The 11,141-nt window shown below is 36.7% G+C and overlaps 1 protein-coding gene across 5 annotated transcripts in view; it reads left to right on the top strand.

Annotated features, from left to right (window-relative positions):
- The window catches only part of SLC9B2 (solute carrier family 9 member B2), a 56,420-nt gene extending 47,038 nt beyond the window's left edge, over nt 1-9,382 (top strand). For 4 of the 5 annotated variants that reach the window (XM_045792771.2, XM_045792762.2, XM_045792744.2 and 1 more), the window contains 3 exons: nt 1,384-1,492; nt 4,208-4,344; nt 6,625-9,382. In XM_045792771.2, coding sequence (XP_045648727.1) covers nt 1,384-1,492; nt 4,208-4,344; nt 6,625-6,846 — 468 coding nt within the window. In that variant the 3' untranslated portion in view covers nt 6,847-9,382. The remainder of the gene's footprint in view (nt 1-1,383; nt 1,493-4,207; nt 4,345-6,624) is intronic. The other variant, XM_045792801.2, reaches the window with a different exon arrangement.
- Nucleotides 9,383-11,141: the final 1,759 nt, after the last annotated feature.

Genomic DNA, 11,141 nt, shown 5'->3' on the forward strand with positions numbered 1-11,141 from the left:
GATTATGGTTTCTTTTGCCACACAATGTTCTATTTTTGCTATAGTCAATTGTATCCATCTTTTTCTACGTTTTTTGCTAAATGTGTTATAAAGTTAGTACTTATATCAGTTAGGATCTTATCAGGAAAGGGAAATCACATAGTAATTGAAGGAGGGAAAGCTTATTATTAACCATACCAGGGGATCAGATAACAAGGGATTGGCTTCTGAGGGGTAGAAGACCCCTGACGAATATAGGAATAGCAGCTGTAAACAACTAGGGCTGAGACTGAGCCATCCGCTTATATCACCCCACTCCACCCCACCTACTCCCACCCTCAAGCCTCAGAATCCAGATCTTGGTAGAGAACCTTTGTTCACTGGATGGTAGAGAAGACACCCATGGTGCCCTGTTTGGACAATTTGCTGGAAATCTGTACTTCACATTTGCAGGAAATTCACCCTCTAGGGTCCATGAGGAGGTATTTTGCCCAAGGGAGTTGGCTATGAAACTCCTTTGCAGTAAGCTAGGGGCAGCTGCTGGCCACTGGGTGCTGCTGGCTGCCATGCACTATAGGAGCCCAGCACTGTAGAAGCCACCCGTGTACTAAAAAAACCCAAGGGTGCTATAAGATCCTGCTGGGGGCAGTCCAGGAAATCAGGAAGAGCATCTTCCTTGTAATACCTCTTCAGCACCCTCTACTGACAAAATTTCAAGTGATGCCAGGTAGCAAAGAAGAAATATTTAAAGGGCTCAGGTTCATTTTCTGATGAGCAACAATGAAATGTGGATTTGGAGCCAAGGGGTAATAAATTAATAAGCACAGCACTTTACTATACCTGAATTATATTTTTGTGCATGATTTGAGATCATCTTAAACTGTTTTTTATAAAGATAAAATTGGAAACAACTTAAAGGGCCATCAATAAAGAAATGATTGAATAAACAGATAATTCCATACCACAGATGACTATATAGCAATAATTAGATGTATATCTAGATATATTTACTACTATTATAAGATCTCTGAGTGATACTGCTAAACAAAAATTAACATAAAATTTTAAACTATAAGATAATACTAAGTATTACATATATACACACATATATCATATATTCAGAAGTAGAAGTCCTCCTAAGATTATTTTATTAGATTCTTTATGATTAACATCTATTTGCAAACCAACTCTAAAGCACCTCATATAATAACTGTGTTAGAAATATCTTTATGTAATTTTTTGTTCTATTTTAGCTAACCTCATATTTATAGATGTCAGAGAAATAAAGCCTAATTGACTAATAAAGTCAAATTGACTCAAATTTCAAATTAGTAAAATTCTTAGTACTTGTAACTTCATATAATAAAAATCTGTGTGTGGGGTGTGTGTGTGTGTTTCTTTTAGGCGGAGGTTGAAAAAATTATTGCAGGTGCCTGGTACATCTTTCAGCCCCTTCTCTTTGGACTGATTGGAGCAGAAGTATCTATTGCATCTCTCAGACCAGAAACTGTAGGTAAGAATTTCAGAGTAGTACACTTGCTAAAATCAACTTTTCTATTCAGTGAAATACCTTTAGTAGGTATAGTTATTGTCACAATTATATAAAAAGTTAATAATAATCTAAGTCTCTTAGAGTAGTTGGCCAGAAAATAATATTTGTCAATCTCAGACATAAATTTTATACCTTTAAGATTATTCCTTGTGAAGAAAAGTAACACTGCTAACTACTATCCAGAAGATGCAGGTCTTAAATTTTTTTTCCAAGGACAAAAATGTTCAATTAGACTTGTTCTGATCAAGGGCCAGAATTGTAAAGATAACTCGTCAGTTCTATAATATACACCCATGGAACATAAATGTTCGTTTGTTCATTCATTCATTCATTTATTTATTCATACGTTCAAAAGCTAAAACTTTTGATTTCATAACACTGCACTTAAACATTTATTTGTGCACATATACTGGTTATTTCTTCCATTCCACTCATTTCATATTCCTCCATCTTTACTGGGAATCCCATCTCCCGCTGTCTCCTTCTGGACCTCACACATAGATTCTTCCCCTGTTCTTATGTATCTTCAGATATCTGTGTCACAGTTTTCTCCTCTTCAGAATTTAAATAAATTCTAATCTCTCCTGTCTTAAAATAATGTCTTTCCATTCCAATACATGCTACAACGTGGATGAACCTGGAGGACATTTGTCACCAAAAGACAAATACTGTGTGATTCCACCTATATGAGGTATCCAGGTAGTCAAATCATAGAAACAGAAAGTAGAATGGTGGTTGCCAGGGACTTGGGGAGGGGAAGTGAAGTGTGGTTTAATGGGTCATTTTTGCAAGAGGAAAAAATCCTGGAGATTAGTTGCACAAAAATGTGAGTGTTCAACTTAATGGTACTCAACTGCACACTTAAAAATGGTTAAGATGGTAAATTTTGTTATGTGTATTTTACCACAATTTATATATATAAAATCTCCTTTTTCCACTTAACTTGCCCCTCACCTACCACACTTCGTCTTTACTCCCCTTTTTGAACTTTTCCAAAGAGGTAATTATATCTCCCTTTTCCATTTCCACTCTCACTCTCTTCAATACATTTCAGCCCAGCTTCTGCCCATCACCACACAACCGACCCTGCTCTCACCAAGATTATATTGCTAAAGACACTGAATACTTAACAGTCTTTTTTTTTTTACTTGATCACTCAGCAGCCTTTGATGCTACTGACCTCTTTAAAACACATTGTACGTTGAATTCTGAAACTTCATATTTTTCAGTGCACTCTGAGTCCTCACTTAGAAACTACGTGCGTCTTAAATGCTGCTCTTCATCAAAGTGCTTCCAAAGACGTCTACGCTTCTCACTCAATGTCAGTTTTCTGAGCTCATCTACATTCAGTAGCTTTGATTATAAACTACATAATTCTAAAATTTTATCTCTAAATCAATGTATCTAATGCTGATTGGACATCACCACTTGTAAACCTCACAAAACTTCAAACTCGATATGTTCAAAACTTCTAAATCTTCTTCTCCCCAAACCTTCAATGCTCCCTCCTGGGAATGGTATCATCTCTTTTGTTTCTTGTACTTCAGGAAACAAGTACTTTTGAAAACCTACCAATCTGGGAGCAATACCCTTCAATAAAAAGCCACAACAGCTTTCTGTAAAGAAGCCATATTGCAGACTCACAGTAAATCCTCTGGTGATGTCTAACTGGTGTTTTACTAGAGTTTTAAACTTGAGAAAGTCATTTATCCTTTTTAAACTTCATTTTTTTCAACTGTAAAATAAGGAAAATTACCCCACGGATTGTAAGGATTAGATAACGAATGCACTTAAAGCTTGTGCACAGTAAACACTTAACAAATGTTACTTTTTAGAAAATCACCCTATTACATAGCAGTCACTTTAGCTGTGCCTTTCTCAGGTTCAGTACCCTAGTCACACTCCCTATTGTACAAATCAAGGTGAACTGATCTTTATCGGCAAAAGATTCTAAAGGATGGAATGAAGTAGCTGTACATGTCAACCCGAGCTAATGGGCAGTCAGTGTATACACCAATATGGTGAAACAGGTATAGACTACCAATGTATTCTGATTGGTCAGTGACCAGCCAGCTCTGTTCTGATTGGCTGATTTGCTTCCATACTGGCTAGTAAATATTTTTAATACCACCTTTGGTTTATACTCTGTAAACAATTCTCAATCATTTTGATGAAAATATTAACTTTTTCCTCTTCTATGACCTCTTACCAGTATGTTTATACTGCACTTACCTTATAGTATATTAATTCAGTGTTAATGTTTCTGTTTCCCTCTGACTTTGAAGTTCATAGAGGCAAAGTCTGCACATTATACATTTTTGTACACCCAGTACCTAGTCCAAATCCTGTCATGCATACTTATCATTTAATAATTATGTTGAATAAACATATGGAAGAAAGTTTGATTCTTGCTATAAAACATAAGAGAACATTCATATCTCCTTTATAATAGATATCAAATATGTTTAATTAATTCTAGGAAAAATACCTTCTTTTAAACAAATGGTTTGATCCTTGTTATTGATGTTTTGATAAATTATGCCTAACCATTCTTGTTTTCTTAATTTTTTAATATATTTAGATAATTGCAGTTGATAGTATTTTGAATCAATAAACATGAGACTCAGTTGCTCCCCAAGTGCTTTATTATGTCTAAAAATTAAGTATTTCTTACAGGCCTTTGTGTTGCCATCCTGGGCATTGCAGTATTGATAAGAATTTTGACTACATTTCTGATGGTGTGTTTTGCTGGTTTTAACATCAAGGAAAAGATATTTATTTCTTTTGCCTGGCTTCCAAAGGCCACAGTCCAGGTAATGATGGATAGGATGGCTTAGCATTTTAACTCCTATTTCTATATGACACCATGAAATTTTATATAAGATAGCTTATTCAAATTTGGTGAAAAAATGTAATCGAAGTTTGATTTATGAAAAGGGTTTATACTAATCTATTCTTTAAAAGTTTTGTTTTGGGTATATTGATTTCCTAAATATGATAGCTCATTTAAATTTATCTAGATCACCAGCTTTATTTAACTAAAAATCCAGTAAATCCCTACACTAACTACAAAGCAGTAGTCACAAGAAGAAAGAGTTTGAATTTTTATCAGTCAGAGCCCTCTAAATCACCCAGAGAGATAGTTGTTAACCCTTTTCATTTCAATATCTTCCAAGAAGAGAGTGAAAAAGAAATAGCATGGCCCATCTTAGTATTTGGAAGTACTTCAGTGTCAATATGATTGATGATCAGTTATGCTCGACCACAGTCTTTATGTATAAAGGAGAAAAATTATTGAAAAACAACTGACAAAATGCTTTACTGATTTCCTAAATTATTGGTTGCTGGTAAATTTTGTAAACTAGCTGAACCTTCTGTCAAATGTATCAATCACATGACCCAGAAATTGTGCACTGTAATGAATAAGGCATGAACAGATAAGGTGCTTGAAAGTATTAACCATGTATTTGGTAGAATTTAATTACTGATTAAATTAGAACTGTATAGATTATTATTTGTTGCAAATGTAATATATTTCTGATTATTTATTTATTTTAAAACTAATTATAGCAAACAAGGTTAAACTGTCTCTGATTATTTTGCAATTGTTTAAACATGGACATTTTTGTTTCAGATGTTCTTTTTTTTTTTTTTTTTTTTTTTTAGATTTATTTATTTGAGAGAGAGAGTGCATGCAAGTGGGGCAGGGGAAGAGGGAATCTTACTTGGCGCTCAATCTCACGACCCTGAGATCATGATCTGAGCCAAAATCAAGAATTGGATTCTTAACCAACTAAGCCACCCAGGCACCCCCAAAATTAGATGTTCTAAATTTAGGAAGCTTTGGGGGATATGTATGCTGTATAACTATATGCCAGATTTTGTGTGGCTGTGGGCTTCGACATTATTCCAGAGAAATTTTATTTCCATCAGACTTTCAAAGAAGTCTAAGACATAATGATAAGAATATGAGATGTAGTACAATAAGTAGAATAGTTTCTCCCTCGGAATGTCTTCAGTTTCCTCACTACCTCTGGTAACTTTAGTGGGTAAATAGCAAAATAATCACTCTAGTAACTTTGGTACGAAGGATGTGTTCCTAAACATTAAAATTTGAAAGATGGCACTCTCCTGCTATCAAAGCCAATTTAAAATAAGGAAACATTATCAAGAATATGTTGAATAATGTATGTTCATTTAGTTGTAAAGAAGGCTGCAAAACTCTCTATTTGTGCAGTAATGTGACCAGCTGAAACTCAAGAGTTCTATAATAGAAGAGTATATGCAGATATTTGTGGGCAATCAGTAGTCTCTGCCATGTGTCTCATGCACACTGATATTTTCTCTTCTGTTTCATTGTCCTGGAGGCTAATGTTGTTGTGTTCTGTGGAATAAGGGAGTAACCAGATTGTTTAACTATTTTCCCATGTGCATTAATGTTGCATTTTGCCTGTAAAAGAAAACAAAAATTTTCATGAAACTTTCCAAAAGATAAATCTTAAATAAAGTATTTTACCAACTCCTGAGGCAAAAATTAACCAAATACCTAATAAGATTAACTTCAAGTTTTGAAGGTGCCTCGAATTTCCAAGTTTCATGATGTTTAACAATTAGTTCAGCTTTAAAAGCAGTACATATTCCTATGTTTTTTTTTTTCATTTAAAACTCCACCATCTTCCAATATCACTGCATTTTTTCATCTTGTTTTTTCTGACTTTGAAATTACTAAAGATAAAAGAATGAGATAACCAGTAACTTTCATCCTTACTCAGGGGGACTTTAGTATATGGGATCATGTTCTAATTAATTAATATCGTGACTCTGAATTTGCCTTGTGCTTTGAGATATATTTTACTGATATTTTTGTAGCCCTACCTTATGCAAATAGGCACATATGAATTATTATTCTTTCCCCAGGCAGGGAGAGTTTTCAGACAACCAAAACTCATTGCAGTATACTTTGAAAGAAGATTTATGGAGCTTTTTTAGCTGAGTAAAAGAACAAGCAATTTGTTTTTACAAATGATGAACTAATTCACCTTTTCTCTATGCACTTGTCATATGTTTCCATTGTTACCTTTAAACTTTTGTAGGCTGCCATAGGATCTGTGGCTTTGGACACAGCAAGATCTCATGGAGAGAAACAGTTAGAAGAATACGGAATGGATGTGTTGACAGTGGCATTTTTGTCCATCATCATCACAGCCCCAATTGGAAGTCTACTCATTGGTTTGCTGGGTCCCAGGCTTCTCCAGAAAGCTGAACATCAAAATAAGGGTGAAGAAGTTCAGGAAGAGACCTCTGTACAAGTTTAGAGGTGAAAAGAGACAATACTGATTATAATGATTAGAAAGCCGCTGCCAGAAACTTCTTTTACCAACTAGCAGAAGCTATGTTATCTAGATGCATATTGAGATATGTAGTGTTCAAACTTTAAATGTAATAGAACCAAAAGTGTGGTTATTTCTTTAAAGAGCATTTTTAGCCATTATTCTTTCCATGTGGGTGGTAATATTCTACATCTCCAACCTAATCTCTTGACCTTTTTTTTTTTTTCCAAATACCTCTTCATCATGTATCTGAAATTGTTTGGTAAAATGTACTTACCACAATTTAACATGGAAAAGATCAAGTTCAGTATCCTGTTCTACTAGCCAACAACTTGTTCTAACTTACTATTACTGTCATAGTTTCATGATTCATGGTCACCTGACCACTCATGCCTTGAAATGTTTTGGGCTCCTCTTTTCTTTTTTATTTTTAAATACCATAATGCAATCCCTCATCAGTTTCTACCCCCACTTTCTGTGCCAGTCTGCCTCTTCTCCATTTATACCTCTCTTGCTACCTTTCTGTGAATTATTGTAACCGATTGGTCCCGCCACAATTTTCAGGTATGTGAAGTGTCTTCATTGGTTCTTCCTCTTGCACCTATCTAATGTCAAAAGACCTCTCCTTCCTCCCAGATGGCAACACAGTCTCCCATTTTAGCAGCCCATCTGAGTTTGCCTTCCCCTAAGGAATGTCCAGATTCAGGCCTTTCTTATTTGTTTCTTGTGACCCACATTTTCAGACTCTTCCTTTTCTCTAGGTGAAAGATAGCTAACTGTCAAATCTATGCTAACCTCATGAATGTAATAGTAATTAGAGTAAGGTAAACTGCTGTAATGAAGAAACAAAAAATATAGTACTTAAAATAGAAATTTATTTCCCTTTCATGAAACCGGCTGACTGGTTGATGCTGACATGATTACTCAGTTCATGGGTTTGCTCAGAGACCCATGTCCTTCTATCTGGAGGCTCTGACGTGTCTTAAGCCCTAGCTTAAGACATAGGTTAAAGATGAATCTCTCCCATGTCTCCTTTCTAGACTTCAGGAAGAAGTGAAGGAGGTGAATCCAAGGCAAGCAATTTATTTTTGACTAAGTGATGTGGAATTTGGCCGCATATCTCCTCTTACATTCTACTGTGATGGCCACACGCAGCTCTGAGGAGGTCTGATAGTATTGCTTCCCACTAAGCTTTCTTTAGTGAGATTCATAGGAGGAAGGAAAGATCAGATTTGGGAGACAGAGGTACTATTGTATCGAGTGCTACCATCACTTAGTAGCATAATCTTGCATGTTGACAGGCTTTCTAAAGATAGTACCTTAAACTGAAAGAGTGATTTCTGTAGCAAGCATTTCAGACATTGTGGCATGCCTGCAGATAAGATAGTAGAAGAAAGGCTTATCTATATATGTCGCATTTTATCCCACATATTCAACAGACCATCTCTGCTTTTGTGTAGCACCTTTAAGTTCTTCTTGACTCTAGGTCAACTCTTGCCTAGTTGCTAGAATAATCATGTTTGAATATAGTTCACAGCTTTTCTCATGGTGTATGTATACCTGAAGCATTTATCACTTACTTGTCATATCCCATCTAAACTCTTTAGCCCAGAATCCAAAGTTCAGTCTAATCTTGAAGTAGATATTAAATATGTGTTAAATGAATAGATTATAAATAATCTGATCCTACCAAGCTGATCTGCATAAAGCCTATCCTTTCCTCTCTTGTCCTTAGACTACTGTTCCAGGCCCTTTCTCCATGACTTTCACCTCTGTTCAAAACCAGCTTCATTTTTATTAAACTAACATAATGTGAAGCCGTAACAGCTTCATTTTTACATCAGCCTGACTTCGATTACTCTGTGGACTGTGTTTTCTTCTAGTTTATACTCTGTATTTGGATTGGATTAATTTACACCAAAATTCAGGTAGATATTTCAAACTGAACTTAATTGGTTAGGTGCACCTTTGTGGTAGCAACATAAACCCAAAGCTCATCTCATCCTCTCCTTTGACAGGCTCTGAAACCAGATTCATTCAACAAATACTCAGTGGAAGCTTTTGATGACCTGGGCACATCATCAAAACTTTTATTATTCCTGTCCTTAAGGATATGACAGTCTGATGGAGGAGACAACTAAATAAGAGATTTCAAAAGAGTATGATAAGTGCTATGATGCAGGAAATATGGGAGTCCAGGAGGCTCATAACAGCAGCACCCACCTCATCCAGGGGTGGTGCAGTTTAGCACAACTTCCAGAGAAAGTAGGATCTTGGCTAGGATGTGGGGAATGGTTAGGACTTAGACAGCAAAAGTCATGTGACCCAGAGGGGTGCTGCAGTTAGCACTAGGTCCCGCATTCTCCAGTAGTTTTTGTCTGAGTAACAGGCTCCGAATGCTTGTTAACTTATACAAAATACACTTAGTATAAGTAAATGAGAATGTTGTTATAAATAGTCAAGGCCCCAAAGAAGAATGAGAAGTAGAAATTCACAGTGTAGAAATGGTGGAAGAGGCCATTCAGCCACTGCCAATAGCCTGTTCCATTTTGGAGAACATGCAGCGAGTTCTGTCCTCCCTCTCCTCGGTGGGCAGCCACCATCTAAATCTCTGTAACTGTCCGGTATGGGCCTGTGCAGAGCTCACCGTTGAAGTCTCAGGTTTATCACCACATTGTGAGTCACAGCTGTCCTGTTGGTTGGTGAACTCAGAGTTAACTTGATACAGAATGTTGACTCAGGCCAACCAAAGCTACCCCACCCCAACCACAGATAGAAACAATTACTCTAACCGCTGAGTCCCTGGAAAAGGGATGTATGTATCCCACACATACTTCTGTCAGAGCACTTAGAAGCCACAAGCTTGTCTCCTATGAAATAAGCTCCTTAGGGATGAGAGCCTTGTCTTGGTCATCTTTGGATACTCGGTACTTTGCACAGGGCATGAAACACAGTAGGCATTTAATAAATATTTATCGACTGAATCACTGAGGGGATCCTCTTCCAGTACAGAAAACCACTTGCCACGTAACAGTTCAGAGCTTAGTCTCCTTGCTCTGTCTAGCCTGCTTGGGCTGCTATGAAAAGTACCAGAGACAGAGGGACTTAAACAACAGACATTTATTTTCTCATAGTTCTGAAGGATGAAAGTCCAACATGAGGGTGCTAGCATGATCAGGTTCTGATGAGGGCTCTCTTCCTAGCTGGCTTATGGCCTCCTTCTTGCTGTGTCCGCACATGGTAGGGAAAGAGATGAGTGGGGGAGGGGGAGTATGTAAGCTCTCTGGCATCTTTTCTTACAAGCACACTAATCCCACCATGAGGACCCCACCCTCATGACCTCATCTAATCCTAATTATCTCCAAAGTCCCCATCTCCCCATAACATCACATTGGGGATTAGGGCTTCAGCGTATGAATTTGGAGGAAAACAGTCCACCGCGAGGGTGTCATACTTCAAGGACACTGCTAAAATAATCACTATAAGTACTTGTTCTACCATGTTCTTTTCTCCTAGAGTCAGTGCCATCCATATCTCCTCTGAGAGGTTTTTTGTTTTTGGGGTTTTTTTTTTGTTTTTTGTTTTTTTTAAGCAGGCTGATTAGGTTTCAGCTCTAAATTATTTTCACATTCCAATATTTTTCTCTCTGGTATTAACTCCAGATAACCTTGATTGGACTTGGGTGTCCTTAAAATTTCCTCAGCCACACATTTGCAAATGATCTCATCCTTAACACTCTTTAAAAATAGTATTATTTTTTCCTGATTGCAAAATAAGACATTTTCATTGCAGAAAATTTAGAACACAGGGGTGCCTGGGTGGCACAGCGGTTAAGCGTCTGCCTTCGGCTCAGGGCGTGATCCTGGCGTTATGGGATCGAGCCCCACATCAGGCTCCTCCGCTATGAGCCTCCTTCTTCCTCTCCCACTCCCCCTGCTTGTGTTCCCTCTCTCGCTGGCTGTCTCTATCTCTGTCAAATAAATAAATAAAATCTTTAAAAAAAAATTTAGAACACAGAAAAGTACAAGGAACAAAACTGAAACTACTCTTAATGTAAACATCCATTTTATTTTGATTCTTTTACATTTTACTCCTGCAGTTCTAGAGGATGTCTTATTTTCAGAAAGACACATCATCCACTGAATTAGGTGAAAGGCAACATAAATACTTTGATTTCTGTGAAGATATACAGACTGAAGAACTTTTGTTGTATATAATGAATAGTGAGCCTTCCAAATATTCATTCACTCGGTAATATTCAAATATTCATCTTACAATGA

This window comes from Ursus americanus, chromosome 8 (genome assembly GCF_024610735.1).
Source record: "Ursus americanus isolate L20-20 chromosome 8, mUrsAme1.1.p, whole genome shotgun sequence".
NCBI classification, from domain to species: domain Eukaryota; kingdom Metazoa; phylum Chordata; class Mammalia; order Carnivora; family Ursidae; genus Ursus; species Ursus americanus.